At 44.8% G+C, this 18,504-nt stretch overlaps 1 protein-coding gene across 3 annotated transcripts in view; it reads left to right on the forward strand.

Moving 5' to 3' along the window:
* Nucleotides 1-333: 333 nt before the first annotated feature.
* The window catches only part of ptpro (protein tyrosine phosphatase receptor type O), a 69,388-nt gene continuing 51,217 nt past the window's right edge, over nt 334-18,504 (forward strand). For all 3 annotated transcript variants that reach the window (XM_072377455.1, XM_072377456.1, XM_072377457.1), the window contains exon 1: nt 334-749. In XM_072377455.1, the coding sequence (XP_072233556.1) occupies nt 702-749 (48 nt within the window). In that variant the 5' untranslated portion in view covers nt 334-701. The remainder of the gene's footprint in view (nt 750-18,504) is intronic.

Genomic DNA, 18,504 nt, shown 5'->3' on the forward strand with positions numbered 1-18,504 from the left:
TTAACAGACTGTTTATGATCAGCTGAGAACTTTCAGAGTATTAATCTGAAACAGTTTAAACAGGATCATGGTGAAATCTGCAGTTAGTTCCTGTTAAAACAGTCGGTTTGACTCAAATCTGGTGGGAAATGAAGCCTTTGGTTGGAAACTCGACAGAAAATGAACAAAATGTTCATTAAAATCACATCTTTTAAGCTTCTGTCGGTCTCTGAGTCTCCAGGTGATGCACAGCGTGTCCGCGCGTGCTGTGAAGCTGACGATGATGATGGTGATGAAGAGGAGGAGGAGGAGGAGGAGGAGGAGGAGGAGGAGGAGGAGGAGGAGGAGGAGGAGGAGGAGGAGGAGGAGGAGGAGGAGGAGGAGGACCTGCGTGTCTCCGTGCAGCCTCCGGAGCGCAGGGCGGGGCGACGCCGCGCAGCAGCAGCTTCATCACCGCTGACCGACACCGACCTCCTGCTCGTCTCCAGGCCGCGGCATGGACCCCGGAGCCCGGCCAGTTTCCTCCGAATCACAGCGGGCTCAGTTGGGATGAGGGTGATGATGGTGATGATGAAGGCGCAGCGGAAATAAAGCGCAGACTGAAGCTGTGCGCGCCGCGGAGCTCCGCGCTCCGATGCAGCAGAGATCGCCATTGTTTGGATGCGCAGCAGACTGAGAGGAAAGAGGCCGTAGCGAAGACACCAAGACCCCCCCCACGCACCATGCCGCCCCCGCTGCTGCTCGCGGTGCAGCTGCTCTGCTTCACCCAGGTAAGGACGCGCTTTTTTCCGCGTTTGCAGCCGCAGCTGCGCGGCATCCAGCGGGAGGCTTTGTTCGGCCGAAACCCGCCGCGGTGACCGCTTTAACGGCACGGAAAGGTGCCGTGCGTGCTGGGCGTGTGTGTGAGGCACGGTGCGTGTTGCTGTGCGCGTGGCGCTGTGGCACCGGCGGTCCGGTCGGCAGGCAGGCAGCAGCTCGTTGTGTTCTGTGGAAAGTGGGTCAGTCGGCTGCTGCCTCACTGAATCCTGCACGTCTGTCAGCATCACTGAGGATCACGCGCACGTACGCACACACGCACGCACGCACGCACACACAGCAGGAATCCCTGCCAACATCAGCACAATTGGCTTGATTCAAAGCTTCTTCACACAAAGTTCTGGCTCTTTGAAACATTTCAAACAGCAGCAGAGGATGGATCACTGATCAGGGATCAATACTTCTGATCTGACTCATCAGGGATCAATACTTCTGATCTGACTCATCAGGGATCAATACTTCTGATCTGACTCATCAGGGATCAATACTTCTGACTGCTGAAAACACACCTGATCCATCAGAGTTTTAATAGATCCTGATCAGGATTATCCACCAAAGTCCAGAGGAACCTCATCAGCTGTGATTAACCGGAACTGAAGTAAAACTGAAGGATGAATAAAAGGAAGAAGAAGAAGAAGAACTCATGAAGAAGAAGAACTAATGTGATGACACGGAGCTCTGAAATGTGTCTGAGACTGAGTCTGATGCTGCTTTAGCAGCTTCTTTAGCAGCTTCTTTAGGAGCTTCTTTAGCAGCTTCTTTAGCAGCTTCTTTAGCAGCTTCTTTAGGAGCTTCTTTAGCAGCTTCTTTAGGAGCTTCTTTAGGAGCTTCTTTAGGAGCTTCTTTAGGAGCTTCTCTAGCAGCTTCTTTAGGAGCTTCTTTAGCAGCTTCTTTAGGAGCTTCTTTAGCAGCTTCTTTAGGAGCTTCTCTAGCAGCTTCTTTAGGAGCTTCTTTAGCAGCTTCTTTAGCAGCTTCTTTAGCAGCTTCTTTAGCAGCTTCTTTAGGAGCTTCTTTAGGAGCTTCTTTAGCAGCTTCTTTAGGAGCTTCTTTAGCATCTTCTTTAGGAGCTTCTTTAGCAGCTTCTTTAGCAGCTTCTTTAGGAGCTTCTCTAGCAGCTTCTTTAGGAGCTTCTTTAGCAGCTTCTTTAGGAGCTTCTTTAGCATCTTCTTTAGGAGCTTCTTTAGGAGCTTCTTTAGGAGCTTCTCTAGCAGCTTCTTTAGGAGCTTCTTTAGGAGCTTATTTAGCAGTTTCTTTAGGAGCTTCTTTAGGAGCTTCTCTAGCAGCTTCTTTAGTAGCTTCTTTAGGAGCTTATTTAGGAGCTTCTTTAGCAGCTTCTTTAGGAGCTTCTTTCGGAGCTTCTTTAGCAGCTTCTTTAGGAGCTTCTTTGGCAGCTTCTTTAGCAGCTTCTTTCAGAGCTAACTGGCTAGTTAGCTGCTAAAATTAGTGTAAACAGAGGATTAACTTGCTATTTACTCATATTGGCCGCGTTTGATAGCTGTAAACGTTAATATTAGTGATGACGATCAGCCTTAGCTCACATATTTCATGTGTTTTCTAACGTTATGTCTCAGTGCTAAAAAGGTACGTTCATCTTCAATGGATGGCTTTGTTACAAAGCTAGCTACATGCACACCTCAGCGAGCAAATGTCCTGACGGAGTGCATCCTGAACATGTTGGTGTTTTATTTGAGTCAGGGTAGCTGTGGGCTTCGATCCCCAGCTGAACGAACAGCAGCTCACTGGTTTATCAGTCAGAGCTATCTGCCCATAGCTTAAACCCTTTGTTTTAAAGGGATTGTTGGTCTCTGTCCCTGAAAGAAATGATGATTAGACTCCTTAAAGAATGAAAGCTGGAAGTCCACAGACCATCTGAGGGAATTGAACCCATAAGCAGTCCAACCCCAGGCAGCATCCCATCATCCTGAGCATCTCTGCTGAACTTTAAAAGACTGAGATCATAGTTTCCACGTCTCAGAGGCTCAAAGCTTTCACCCATCATCCTGAGCTGTTCAGCTGCACAGTGAAAGGTTGAATCCTAAAGTTTCTCTTGTTATTTTGGCTTCAAAAAGCCCGGCTGACTCTGAGCTGAACAACCTGCCTCCTTCTATAAAAGCCATCCCCAGGAGTTGAACCCTCTCCCTCTGCTTCCAGAAGCTGCTCCATATCCGCCTGAACCACCAAACCACAGCTTCAGCCTCCTTTCTGAGCTGCTTCCATCCTTCTGTTCGGATGCTGAGCTGCAGAGTTTATTCCTTTAAGAGCTTTGATCATCTTCACAAACTAAAAGCTGCTCAGTAACACTTTGAGCCTTTAAATCAGAGACTTTCCACCTTAAAACTTCTCACTTTGGCCTCTGAAACCTGAAGACATTTAAACTCTTTAAGCAGCTCATAGGACTTGAACCTAAGAGCTCCGAGGCCCAGAGCAGCTTATTGAGCCTCTGAGGTACGACTCTGCTGGTTTGAGCTGCTTTCTTATCACTTTCTACCTGAGACTGATGGCCACAGACTATATTTTAGTGTTCCAACATGTGAAGCAGCTTTGCTCATCAACTGTCTTTGGTTCGGGTTAGAGGTTAGGGGTTAGAGGTTAGGGGTTAGAGGTTAGGGGTTAGAGGTTAGGGGTTAGGGGTTCGGGTTAGCTGCTTGGTGTTGGGTTGGGACGGTTCTGTCTCCTGCTCTGGATCCAGATAAACTCTCTGACTTGTTGGTTTCAAAATTTGAAGACTGAGAAAAACTGAGCAGAACCTGGAAAAGTTATCCACAACATGTCATTTATCGCCTCTGATTGTTGTTTTTGACGCTGCTGCGTCTCTACGTCATACGATGTCTTCTGTGGCGATGCGTTCAATGTCTACCGTAATAACTGGTGTTACTTTGAGTCTTGTGCATTTTCCTCCATTCAGTGTCTAAATCAGGGGCGTTTTCGGGGACAGGTCACCCAAAACTGGGACGCCTGCTGACCTTTATCACTTTTTACCTGAGACTGACGGCCACAGACTATATATATATATTTTAGTCTTAGGTCAGCTGCTTGGTGTTGGGTTGGGACTCCTCTGGATCCAGATAAAGTCTCTGACTTGTTGGTTTCAAAATTTGAAGACTGAGAAAAACTGAGCAGAACCTGGAAAAGTTAATACACAACATGTCATTTATGGCAGCCGCTGGTCTCCTTTTCTTTCCTTTTTGCCGCCTCCAGATTGTTGTTGTTGACACTGCTGAGTTTATACGTCATATGACGGCTTCTCTGGCGATGCGTTCAATGGCTACCGTAATAACTGGTGTTATTTTGAGTCTTGTGCATTTTCCTCCATTCAGTGTCTAAATCGGGGACATTTTTAGGGACAGGTCACCCAAAACAGGGACTGTCCCTGGAAAACGGGACTTCTGGTCACTTTACAATAAATGTTAGCTTGAAGCACTTTTAGACTGAGGTTTGAGTTGTTTTACCCGTTACCTCCCCATCAGAACCCTGGTTCTCCAAACTCTGACTTCTGAAGAAACTGAATATCTCTTTAAGACTTTGCTCGCAATCATACGACGTCTTTTCTGGCGATGCGTTCAATGGCTGCCGTAATAACTGGTGTTACTTTGAGTCTGCGCACATTTTCCTCCATTCGGTGTCTAAATGATTACAATGAATTGAATTCCAATTGGCTTGAATTGGACTATATTACTTAAGTGCCTTGAGATGACTGCAATTGTTGTAATCTGGCGCTTTATAAATAAACTGAATTGAAAAATTGGATTAAATCGGGGGCGTTTTCGGGGGGGACCGTCCCTGGAAATCTGCTCACCTTCAGTAAAAGAGGCTTAAATCTGCCTCAGACTCAAACACTGAAGACACCGACGTCTTTGTCTGTCCTGATGAGTTCAGTCCAGGATGAAAGCTGTTGAATCTGTGTGTGAATATGAAAACTAACCAGTGTGCAGAAACTTTTAATCACGCTCGAGACTGAGTGTTATGGAGTTATCAGCTCATCAGTGATTTATTAGTGACCGCAGCCCATCGTTCAAATCATAACTCTAATCTCTTCAGTTATGCTTTGAATGGCTGTGGTCACTAATAAATCACTGATGAGCTGATAACTCGACCTCAGCACATCGGATAAGGAACAAAGACGGTGGAATTGAAGTTTTCGAGGTGATTCTTATTTGTTTAATTGAATCCCATTGGACTGAAATGCAGAGGTCCAGTTGCCTGAGAGCATGTTCTGTACCACGAGGATCTCAGTGTTTGATTAATATGATGATGACAGAGCTTCGGTTTATCTGATGGCTCAGTTTCCAATTTCCTCCTCGCCGTCCACCACAGGGTTTTATTGCTGTTGGTTTGTATTAAACTGAGGATCCAAAGGAAGAAAGAAACAGTAGGAAAACCCCACAGTCTGGGCCTGACCGAGCTTTTGTGCATCCAACACAGCTTCCTGCAGTTTGTGTCTCATCTTTCCTGTAAATTCTGGAAAGAAAAGTCCTCCTCAAACATGAGAGAGACTGATAACGTCCCCCAGAAAACCCTTCCTTCGACTTCCTGCTGCAGAAGCTGCTGGATCAGGCTTCACTTCAGGAAACTCAGAGTTTTAACAGGTTCTGGTCCACAGGAAGGTATCTGTGCAGCAGGGAGGTTAATAATGCAGAGCTGCTGGGTCGAGTTCAGGTCACATGTTTATTTTACTGCTAATCCTGGTGAAATGTGTTCTGAGTGTCAGCGTTTAGTGAAAAGTTGTTTCTGCTGGAAACATAAAACATCCTCTGAGCTTCTGAGCGATTTGAGTCAAGCTTCAACGAGAGAAACGACGAAAAAAACAATTAATTCACTCATGGATTCAGTTTGTAACAAGCTTTAGACTGAATTCAAGTTTTCATTCAAATGCAAAAGTGAACCAGAAGTTTTACAATAAGTGAAAATTAAATAAAACTAGAAAGTTTTTAGATATTTTTTAAAGCAGATCCCTGATTTTTCATTTCATACGTTGGAAGAACACGGGAGAAGTTTGTGCACCTTAAAACTATCTGCTTCTCACTTGTTTTGAAGTATAAAGACAGATGTGTGCAGCTGTGCATGTGCAGGGTTCACAGACAGATGTGTAGCTGTGCGTGTGCAGGGTTCACAGACAGATGTGCAGCTGTGCATGTGCAGGGTTCACAGACAGATGTGCAGCTGTGCATGTGCAGGGTTCACAGGCAGATGTGTGCAGCTGTGCATGTGCAGGGTTCACAGACAGATGTGTGCAGCTGTGCATGTGCAGGGTTCACAGACAGATGTGTAGCTGTGCATGTGCAGGGTTCACAGAGATGTGCAGCTGTGCATGTGCAGGGTTCACAGAGATGTGCAGCTGTGCATGTGCAGGGTTCACAGACAGATGTGCAGCTGTGCGTGTGCAGGGTTCACAGACAGATGTGCAGCTGTGCATGTGCAGGGTTCACAGACAGATGTGCAGCTGTGCATGTGCAGGGTTCACAGACAGATGTGCAGCTGTGCATGTGCAGGGTTCACAGACAGATGTGCAGCTGTGCGTGTGCAGGGTTCACAGACAGATGTGTAGCTGTGCGTGTGCAGGGTTCACAGACAGATGTGTAGCTGTGCATGTGCAGGGTTCACAGACAGATGTGCAGCTGTGCATGTGCAGGGTTCACAGACAGATGTGCAGCTGTGCGTGTGCAGGGTTCACAGACAGATGTGTAGCTGTGCGTGTGCAGGGTTCACAGACAGATGTGCAGCTGTGCATGTGCAGGGTTCACAAACAGATGTGTGCAGCTGTGCATGTGCAGGGTTCACAGACAGATGTGTAGCTGTGCATGTGCAGGGTTCACAGACAGATGTGCAGCTGTGCATGTGCAGGGTTCACAGACAGATGTGCAGCTGTGCATGTGCAGGGTTCACAGACAGATGTGCAGCTGTGCATGTGCAGGGTTCACAGACAGATGTGTAGCTGTGCATGTGCAGGGTTCACAGACAGATGTGCAGCTGTGCATGTGCAGGGTTCACAGACAGATGTGCAGCTGTGCATGTGCAGGGTTCACAGACAGATGTGCAGCTGTGCATGTGCAGGGTTCACAGACAGATGTGCAGCTGTGCATGTGCAGGGTTCACAGACAGATGTGTAGCTGTGCATGTGCAGGGTTCACAGACAGATGTGCAGCTGTGCATGTGCAGGGTTCACAGACAGATGTGCAGCTGTGCATGTGCAGGGTTCACAGACAGATGTGCAGCTGTGCATGTGCAGGGTTCACAGACAGATGTGCAGCTGTGCATGTGCAGGGTTCACAGACAGATGTGTAGCTGTGCATGTGCAGGGTTCACAGGCAGATGTGCAGCTGTGCATGTGCAGGGTTCACAGACAGATGTGTAGCTGTGCATGTGCAGGGTTCACAGACAGATGTGTGCAGCTGTGCATGTGCAGGGTTCACAGACAGATGTGTGCAGCTGTGCATGTGCAGGGTTCACAGGATGGTGTTACACCCCACACCTGCAGGGGGAGCCAAAGAGCAAATAAAATGGTCAAATTCTCTCCTGTTCCTTTAAGAAATGACTGTTTTTTATTTGTAAAACAGCTGCATATATTATATTTAGTAATAAGTGAGCTCCCCTAATTAAACAACAACGGGTGTGTTATTACCCAGTAATAAAGCAGTTAGTTTACAGTCAGATTAATGCTTAATGACACCAGTAAATCATCAGGTCTTCTTCCTGCAGCGATTTGTTTCTAATCCTGCTGTAAGCCTCTTAACTCCAGAGTTGGGATACATTCTGCAGCTGCATTAAAACATCTACTCTTTCTCAGTAAAAGCTCAGTTTGCATTGTTTGAATGGGCTGAGGAGCAGCCGGAGTGCCGTGATAATCTGCAGATGTAATCAGTGTGTTTCTGTGGAGGAGGTTCCAGCGTTTAATGAGAGAATTAGACACACAGAGGGAAACACTGGGCGCTTTCTCTCTGCTGCCAGGACACAGTTAAGTGATGCTCCGGCCGAGACCAGCAGAATAACAACGACTGTTCAGCAGCCAAACTTTCCTCATTACACCAAAGTTTGGCCCACAGAGAAATAGGAGAGCAGCTAAACCCGGCCTCCAGGCACATTTAGGCTTATTATATTCTATATAATAACCCATCTGCTGGAAACAGAGGTTTTATTTGCAGATAACCGCTGTGGGTTTATTTAAACTGGAATTATTCTTATTTCTTACTGGTTTCTACAGCTTCAGATTCATTTCGGCTCGAACTCTGACTCCTTTAGTCTAACTTGGGTCATTTGAGTTTTACCTGAAACACTTGAAACTGTTTTTGGAAGTAGCAGAGACTCAGATAGTAATAAAAACCACACATTTCCAAGGCTGCTCCAGCAGTTTTAAGACAGCTGAGTTGTTCTTTTCCCCAGCCGTCCGCTCAGTTTTAGGCAAGGAAAGTTTATTTGTATAATTCAACAACAAGGTGAGACACAGAGACATTAAAACAGAAGAAATAAAAAGCAGGATTTAAAATTTAAGCAAAAGAAAGAAATAAGAACAATAGATAAAATCTGATTCCGTTTTGAAACTCAAGCTTATTCAAAAGCAGCTGAAAATAGATGTTTCTTCAACCTGGACTTAAATCCTGAGAGTTTCAGCTGATCTGAGGCTTTCTGGGAGTTTGTTCCAGACATGTGGAGCATAGAAGCTGAATGCAGCTTCTCCAGGTCTGGTTCTGACTCTGGGAACTGATAAAGAACCGGATCCAGATGACCTGAGGGGTCTGGGAGGTTCACACTGGGTCAGGAGGTCACTGATGTTTCAGCTGATCTGAGGAGTTTGTTCCAGACATGTGGAGCATAGCAGCTGAGGGTTTTAGGAGGTTTTCCTCGCTGGTGTTTGTCTAAACCTGCAGTGAACCCATACTTTAGCTCTTAGTAATGGTGTCTCTGAAAAGCAGGAAGGATTTTTGTTTTTCACAAACCTTTTGACAAATTCCAGATGATTCTTTTCAGTCTGTTTAGAGCTAATGTTCGACAGCCACATGTTTCCAACCACAGCCGTAGTAAAACTCTGAGGATTGAGGCTGAGCTGCTGTTTGGGCTCATTCTTCACCTTCTTTACCATCTCAAAGCTTTGACATCAGCACACAGTTCTTTTATCTAAATAGAATAGAATAAATGCTGCTGATAATGCTTGTTTTCGAGCCTCTGGTGTAGCTGACTGTGCCGAACAGCAGGCAGTCGGGTGACACATTCACATATTCGTGGTGGCTCTGCTGAGTCATTTGTGTGGTGAGTCTTCAGATTTGGTGTTTTACAGTAAGACGATGTTTCTGTAATGACCATAAACAGAGAGCTTATTTCTCCTGGGCTTCTTCACAGCCCTAATGGTCGCCCTCAGAGGAGACCTGGGGTCTCTTAACTGGGCCCCAGTGAAGGAGGAATGAAATCAGGAGCTATAATTTCTATGGCTTCTGCTCACGATACGAAGGTTTGATGCGTTTCATCCTGCAGTGAGAACAAAACTAAGGACTTCTCGTCCAGCCCATGGTTTCTGGAGGTTTAACGTTTCCCCAGCTGTGGAATGACCCTCGATGAGCAGTGATGTCAGCCCTCCGAACAGCTTCATTAGACCAAAAGGAAAAGCAGTTAACTACGTTATTTTACCCTGAATGTGACGCTAAGCAGCCAAAATACTGACCGACTGACCCTAAACACTGATGTAAAGACTCTGATCCACACACTTAAGACAATTAAATCCATTGTTAGCAAGCTAGCTTCACCGGTTTTTTGTGTTGACTTTAGGAGCTTCTTTAGGAGCTTCTTTAGGAGCTTCTTTAGCAGCTTCTTTAGGAGCTTCTTTAGCAGCTTCTATAGGAGCTTCTTTAGCAGCTTCTTTAGGAGCTTCTTTAGGAGCTTCTTTAGCAGCTCCTTTAGCAGCTTCCTTAGCAGCTTCTTTAGGAGCTTCTTTAGCAGCTTCTTTAGGAGCTTCTTTAGGAGCTTCTTCAGCAGCTTCTTTAGGAGCTTCTTTAGCAGCTTCTTTAGGAGCTTCTTTAGCAGCTCCTTTAGCAGCTTCTTTAGCAGCTTCTTTAGCAGCTTCTTTAGCAGCTTCTTTAGCAGCTTCTTTAGGAGCTTCTTTAGCAGCTTCTTTAGGAGCTTCTTTAGGAGCTTCTTTAGCAGCTTCTTTAGGAGCTTCTTTAGCAGCTTCTTTAGCAGCTTCTTTAGCAGCTTCTTTAGGAGCTTCTTTAGCAGCTTCTTTAGGAGCTTTCTTTAGCAGTGTTTATGTTTATGTTCATGTTTCTGTTTCTGTATTTATCAATGAAGATAACAAATGAAGATATAACAGCTTTATAAAAAGCTAACAATAAGCTACATAGAAGGAACCCAGGAGTCCGACTCTGTCAGAGGGGACAGAGTAGAGATCGGGTGCAGGCATAGAAGGAAGTGCAGAAAGATAAAGTGCAGAGATAGAGGGGGGAGGGAAGTACAAGGTAAGTGCTGGGATAGGAGATGCTCTCTGAAGAGCTGGGTTTTCAGGAGCTTCTTGAAGATAGACAGGGACGCCCCTGTTCTGGTAGCGCTCGGTAGGTCATTCCACCATCGTGGGACGACACATGAACAGAGTTTGGATTGTCTTAGGCGTGGTGTAGGAGCTGCTAGACGACAATCCTGGGACCAACGGAGGGACCCAGTTGGGACAGAAGACGAATCACAGATGATTTCTATTGGTCTGACGTATCTGTTTGTACGGCCCATCGTCTGAGGGTTCGGGTTTGTACCGATGTTTTAACTTTTCCAAATAGATTCACACTTCAGGAAAAGAACTAAGGTCAGTTTAAGCAAAAGCATGAACACAAAGTACAAGAACGAACGAAAGAGGATGAAAGGAAGAGAAACCACAGGCAACAGATCCATGAAGCAATAACAGCAACAACGATCTGGTAAATCACAGAGGTGAGCTACAGATACCGGAGGTTGATGGGCAGGTTACCAGGACACAGGTGTGGGTGAGACCAGGGGACAGACCCGAGGAAATCTACGAGTGGCGACAAGAAACAAGAATCCAACACTGAAAACAGAGGAAATATCAAACAGGAACACAGAACCGAGGAGCTGAGACCTAACCGAACCAGAGAGAGAAACATGGAGCAGGACCATCGAGCTTCAGACTTGTGTCCGTTGTTGCGCTTTATTCAGGTCCGGCGTTGAAAAGATTTAAAGGGATTTATCAGCCATCAGCAGTTCATATTACTGGGGAAGTAACTGGCAGCAAATGGATCAGGAGGGATTAGTGGGTTCAGTGGGAATAAGATTTCCCATGGCTCAGGGAAAGAAAATGGCCAAATGTTTGGTGATCTATGTGGGAGAAAGCTAACAATCAGTGAATAATAATCACTGAAACAGCAGAAGTCATGTCAGAGCCGGGAGATCCAGCCGGACCAGCTCTATTACTACAGCTTTCACTTCTTCTGTCTAAAAAAACTGAATTCCCTCAGCTTTGACTATTTTATTTCCATTTTTGTTTAATAAGATAAACCTGTCTTCAGCACTGAGAGTTCGGGCCTTTCCACGGTGTCATGTGGTGCAGGATCGAGAGTCAAAGTGGATCCACCGCTGATGCTTCTCTGACCCATCAGGGGAGGTGGTTCCGGAGGCCAAAGGAGCTTTGTGTGTGAGAACAAGTCGACTTCAGGGAACAGTCGGCCCGAGCCAAGAATGCTGTTGAGTTTCAACTTGTTCTGCAGCGCCGGCTGGATTTGTGTCAGCACACACTGATGCGGCCCTGATCCAACTGGCCTGATCCTGAGCCGACTGGCCTGAGCTGACTGGCCCGATCCTGATCCAACTGGCCTGATCCTGAGCCGACTGGCCTGATCCTGATCCAACTGGCCTGAGCCGACTGCCCTGATCCTGATCCAACTGGCCTGATCCGACTGGCCTGATCCTGAGCCGACTGGCCTGATCCGACTGGCCTGATCCTGAGCCGACTGGCCTGATCCGACTGGCCCGATCCTGATCCAACTGGCCTGATCCTGAGCCGACTGGCCTGATCCTGATCCAACTGGCCTGAGCCGACTGCCCTGATCCTGATCCAACTGGCCTGATCCGACTGGCCTGATCCTGATCCGACTGGCCTGATCCGACTGGCCTGATCCTGATCCGACTGCCCTGATCCGACTGGCCTGATCCTGATCCGACTGGCCTGATCCTGATCCAACTGGCCTGATCCTGATCCAACTGGCCTGATCCGACTGCCCTGAGCCGACTGGCCTGAGCCGACTGGCCTGATCCGACTGGCCTGATCCTGATCCGACTGGCCTGATCCAACTGGCCTGATCCTGAGCCGACTGGCCTGATCCGACTGGCCTGATCCTGATCCGACTGGCCTGATCCAACTGGCCTGATCCTGATCCGACTGGCCTGATCCTGATCCAACTGGCCTGATCCGACTGGCCTGATCCTGATCCAACTGGCCTGATCCGACTGGCCTGATCCTGATCCGACTGGCCTGATCCAACTGGCCTGATCCTGATCCGACTGGCCTGATCCTGATCCAACTGGCCTGATCCGACTGGCCTGATCCTGATCCGACTGGCCTGAGCCGACTGGCCTGATCCTGATCCGACTGCCCTGATCCGACTGGCCTGATCCTGATCCGACTGGCCTGATCCTGATCCGACTGGCCTGAGCCGACTGGCCTGATCCTGATCCGACTGGCCTGAGCCGACTGGCCTGATCCTGATCCGACTGGCCTGATCCTGATCCAACTGGCCTGATCCTGATCCAACTGGCCTGATCCGACTGCCCTGAGCCGACTGGCCTGAGCCGACTGGCCTGATCCTGATCCGACTGGCCTGATCCAACTGGCCTGATCCTGATCCGACTGGCCTGATCCTGATCCAACTGGCCTGATCCTGATCCGACTGGCCCGATCCGACTGGCCCGATCCGACTGGCCCGATCCGACTGGCCTGTGTGACTCACTGAAGACGAGCAGCACACCTACATCAGCCTGAGCAGAAATGTGAAAGGGCAAAATGAAAGTGGAACAAAATGAAGCTGATTCTGTTTTTAAAGCTCACAACAGAGAGGCATGAAAACGGAAGCTGACTCCATGTTTTCCACCTTTTTGTCCACGCTGTGCTGCCGTACAGAAGCACAAACACAGCCTTTATGAAGGGAACCAGGGAGGTCATTAAAGAAAGCTCCTCCACCTCCAGCTCCACCTCCGCCCTGCTGCTTTGGCATTTAATGAAAGTAAACAAAGAGAACTGAGCAGCGCTCTGGTGACAGCAGCTCCTCCTTCAAATGTAAAGCAACCCCCCACCAACACGCTGCTTCTCCAAACCCCCAAAGCAGCAAAAGGAGGATGTCAGTCTGCTTTTAAAATGAATCCGTTTGCTGATCAATAACTGATCAGCTGTTCAGTCTAAATCTTACTTCTCTCAAACATCCAGGAAACCTCTTTTTACAGACTTCCATCAGAAATGCTGCTTTAACAGCTAACAGCTTGAACTAAACTGTAAAAATGTGCTTCATTCTCACTGCTGAGATGTATTTTTACCTCATTATCAGACTTTTGGTGTTGGAACCTGTTTTAGCTAAATTTGCTAAATCTGTTTAATTAGTTGTAGCTTAGTTGTAAGCTAAAACAGGTTCTGTTTTTTTGTTAACACAGGCTAATTTTAAGCTAACACAAGCATGTTAACACAGGCTAATTTTAAGCTAACACAAGCATGTTAACGCAGGCTAATTTCAAGCTAACACAAGCATGTTAACTCAGGCTAATTTTAAGCAAACATGAGCACGTTAACGCAGGCTAATTTTAAGCTAACATGAGCATGTTAACGCAGGCTAATTTTAAGCTAACACAAGCATGTTAATTCAGGCTAATTTTAAGCTAACACAAGCATGTTAACACAGGCTAATTTTAAGCTAACACAATAATGTTAACACAGGCTAATTTCAAGCTAACACAAGCATGTTAACGCAGGCTAATTTCAAACTAACACAAGCATGTTAACTCAGGCTAATTTTAAGCTAACATGAGCATGTTAACGCAGGCTAATTTTAAGCTAATACAAGCATGTTAATTCAGGCTAATTTTAAGCTAACATGAGCATGTTAACGCAGGCTAATTTTAAGCTAACACAAGCATGTTAATTCAGGCTAATTTTAAGCTAACACAAGTATGTTAACACAGGCTAATTTTAAGCTAATACAAGCATGTTAATTCAGGCTAATTTTAAGCTAACATGAGCATGTTAACGCAGGCTAATTTTAAGCTAACACAAGCATGTTAATTCAGGCTAATTTTAAGCTAACACAAGTATGTTAACACAGGCTAATTTCAAGCTAACACAAACATGTTAATTCAGGCTAATTTTAAGCTAACATGAGCATGTTAACGCAGGCTAATTTTAAGCTAACATGGGTTTGTTGACACTAGTTGGTTTTAAGTTAATACAAGTTAGTTTTTAAAGTTTTTTTTTTTTAATTCAGGCAAATTCTAAGCTAACACAAGATAACAGCAGTGGCTCTGGTGACAGCAGCTCCTCCTTCAAATGTAAAGCAACCCCCCACCAACACGCTGCTTCTCCAAACCCCCAAAGCAGCAAAAGGAGGATGTCAGTCTGCTTTTAAAATGAATCCGTTTGCTGATCAATAACTGATCAGCTGTTCAGTCTCAATCTTACTTCTCTCAAACATCCAGGAAACCTCTTTTTACACACTTCCATCAGAAATGCTGCTTTAACAGCTAACAGCTTTAACTAAACTGTATAAATGTGCTTCATTCTCACTGCTGAGATGTATTTTTACCTCATTATCAGACTTTTGGTGTTGGAACCTGTTTTAGCTAAATTTTCTAAATCTGTTTAATTGAATTTCTTAAGGCAGATTAGTTGTAAGCTAAAACAGGTTCTGTTTTTTTGTTAACACAGGCTAATTTTAAGCTAACACAAGCACGTTAACGCAGGCTAATTTCAAGCTAACACAAGCATGTTAACTCAGGCTAATTTTAAGCTAACATGAGCATGTTAACGCAGGCTAATTTTAAGCTAATACAAGCATGTTAATTCAGGCTAATTTTAAGCTAACACAAGCATGTTAACACAGGCTAATTTCAAGCTAACACAAGCGTGTTAATTCAGGCTAATTTTAAGCTAACATGACCATGTTAACGCAGGCTAATTTTAAGCTAACATGGGTTTGTTGACACTAGTTGGTTTTAAGTTAATACAAGTTAGTTTTTAAAGTTTTTTTTTTTTAATTCAGGCAAATTCTAAGCTAACACAAGATAACAGCAGCGGCTCTGGTGACAGCAGCTCCTCCTTCAAATGTAAAGCAACCCCCCACCAACACGCTGCTTCTCCAAACCCCCAAAGCAGCAAAAGGAGAGGATGTCAGTCCGCTTTTAAAATGAATCCGTTTGCTGATCAATAACTGATCAAACACCTGGAAACAGAGCAGGAAACCTCTTTTTACAGACTTCCATCAGAAATGCTGCTTTAACAGCTAACAGCTTGAACTAAGCTATAAATGTGCTTCATTCTCACTGCTGAGATGTATTTTTACCTCATTATCAGACCTTTGGTGTTGGAGGTGTTTATTGAGTTTTTTTAGTTTCCATATCAGAGGGTGAGAACCCTCCACTGGCATTAAGATCATTATCAGTTTAATATGTGTGAAAATATTTAGCATCAGGGGTTCCAGCTGTTTTGTTGCTCCATGAGGATCTGAAACATCTCAACTGCTGCTCGTCACATGTCGCTGGGAGTGTTGCAGGTTAAAATTCATCTTATGTAAATGTGTGTAAATGACACTGCTTCCAAAGTGTCATGTTTGTTAGCTCAGCCGCTAACAGAGCAGCAGCAATACCATAATTATCAACACAACTGCAGGCAGTTTGGACTCAAAGCTTTGAACAGAAGTAAATCCACTGATGGTGGCAAGTTAAAATGACTAGATTGGATAAAAGCGTCTGCCAAAATACACAAATATAGGTTCTATGGTGAATTGTTTGTTTTTAACGGCTAACCACAACAAATGTCATCTCAAGGCACTTCAATGATACAGTCCAATTCAAGCCAATTAGAGTCCAATTCATTGGAATCACAATCAAATCCAATAAATTTGTTTAAAAATTAGTCCAATTTTTACAAACAGAGCCAATTTAAAAACATTTTCTGAGCTAAGGAAATCAACAGATTGCACTGAAACTTCTCTCTGATCCGGAGCACGAGGCGACTGTGGAGAGAAAAAACTCCATCAGAACCAGAACCAGGAAGGGCGGCCATCTGCCTCGACCAGTTTACACAAGATGGTTAATGCAAGTAATGTTCAAGCTGACGTAAATCTGTTGACGCGGGTTACTGTACAGAGATTGGCAAGCTAGTTTTAATCTCTTAGCTCAGATCAATTTTAAGTTCATGCAAGTTTGCTTTAAATTTCTTAAGGCAGATTAGTTGTTGCTAAAACAGGTTCTGTTTTTTGTTAATACAGGCGAATTTCAAGCTAACACAAGCATGTTAACGCAGGCTAATTTCAAGCTAACACAAGCATGTTAACGCAGGCTAATTTCAAGCTAACACGAGCATGTTAACGCAGGCTAATTTCAAGCTAACACAAGCAAGTTAACGCAGGCTAATTTCAAGCTAACACGAGCATGTAAATGCAGGCTAATTTTAAGCTAACACCAGCACGTTAACGCAGGCTAATTTTAAGCTAACATGGGTTTGTTGACACTAGTTGGTTTTAAGTTAATACAAGTTAGTTTTTAATCAGGCAAATTCTAAGCTAACACAAGATAACACAATCTGTCAGTGAAGGCTAATTTCAAGCTAATGCATATTTGTTAATACGGGTTGGTTGTATGTAAACAAAAGTTAGTTTTAAGCTAATATGTTGCACATATCGTTTTGAAGTTAAGTCGAAATAGTAAAGTTCAATTCAAGTTGAAACATAAATTAATCTAAAATGGTGCTCCAAAGGTTGCGTCCGACTAACTAACAGTTCGCTGAAGTAGTAGCAAAGGTGTTTTTCTTTCTTCTTCTTTACTTTGACACTTACAGAAGAATTCAGTGGTGTGCCAAGTCATTAGTATGAGCAGATACAAGCTATGACTATGAAAACTATGAAATTCTTTGAACACAAAGCAGATTTGATGCATACTTAAACAAAAAAGTAAGATAAAAAATGGTGGCTGTTCTTCCCAACTTTGCAACTAGATTTTGCTCTAACTTTTCAGCCCTGCGGTGCTGCCTGAGCTTTAGGTCATACAAATACAAAGTCCAGCTCAACCCCTGATGAGGCCCATCGGTTCATAGTTTAGTTTAAGGCTAAATTAGGCCCCCAAAGTTCAGGATGAGTCATAGTTGTTTTGAGAGTGATGGAACTGCCAAACTTATCAAGAAAAGGCCTGAAACTAGTGTTGAAAACGTGATGGAGAAAAGTTTAGAGCAAGTGGAGCTCAGTGTTGTTTAGTTGGAAAGAGCTGGTTTGTTTGGGCTCAGCTCAGAACAAACTCTGTTTCTAAACCTTCACCAAACCTCACAGAGAAAAGAGGACATTTTGCTGAGCTGTCACTGGGCTTTGAAAGCAGGACAGAGGAGTGTTGTAAAGGCCGTTAGTGTGGACCTCATCGCTCCCTTTCATAGTCTAATGGACTGTGGACGTCTGCTGGTTGAAGCTGTCAGAGTGCGTCCTCTCTGCACTGCCCCCCCGCCTTCCTCCGCAGAGGAAGACAAAACTCTGGAGGTTTGCATGATAATGTTGGCAGCTGCCTGGGGGCGACGCCTCCTGACCCCCCGTCCTCTGCGCTTTCATGGGATCAGATACTGGATTTATTCACCAGCACTGAAACCGCCTGTGTGCTGGATGAGTGTGGGATTGTTTCCTCATCAGGGTAACCGCTGATCTGCTCTATTTTTCACTCCGTTTCCTTCAGACTGACACAGAGAACGTGTTTCATTCACGAGAAATGGGAACATTTTCTCCTTCTGGATGCAGCGAGCAATAAATACATGACAATGAACTTCATTTTTGCTGCTGTTTTTGACATTTCTGGTTGTTTTTCTCGTGCTTTGACTTTTTGACAATGGAAAAAAACTGAATACGACAGTGTTTAAATGTTAAATAAGGATGTTTTTCTCTTCTTCAGTCTGAAAGGAAGAACTTTAACTTTTATTTCCACATGAATCTGAGATTCATTTGGTTTTAATTCGAATATTCAGGCTTTAGCATCAAAATGTGACCCAGAACTGTGATGAATTTATTAAAGTCTGATATGCTTAAGCCTAAAGAAGCGCCAGTTTCTAGTCTTTATTACTTTCTAACTATACGAGTTGATTTGAATCATCTGAGATGATCAATTTATCATTTATGTCTTTAGCATGAGTAAGTCTTTACTCATGCTAATAGTGTCGTTCAGTGACTCATTCTGCGTTTTTGAAACAACACGTGCGCTGTTGTCCAAAACAGGAAGCAGGGGAAGCTGTGGCTCACAGTAACCATGGCGACAAAAGGAGGAGCAGCTAACTGCATTATGGAAGCGCGAATGTTTCTACGATTTTTCATACAGCTGTGGCTAAAAGTCAATCGGTCAACTTCATTGTTGTTAGGAATCTCCACCAGGTGCATGATGGGAAATAACCTCAGAAAAATCTAGCTGTGGTCTTACAGTGACAGATCTGGAGGCTCAGGGACATTGTTTTTAATTTATTTTCAGGTTCTGATTTTTAACCATGTTGAGTATAAAGGT

The sequence above is a fragment of the Leuresthes tenuis genome, unplaced genomic scaffold (assembly GCF_036924035.1).
Source record: "Leuresthes tenuis unplaced genomic scaffold, fLeuTen1.0.hap1 SCAF_23, whole genome shotgun sequence".
NCBI classification, from domain to species: Eukaryota; Metazoa; Chordata; class Actinopteri; order Atheriniformes; family Atherinopsidae; genus Leuresthes; species Leuresthes tenuis.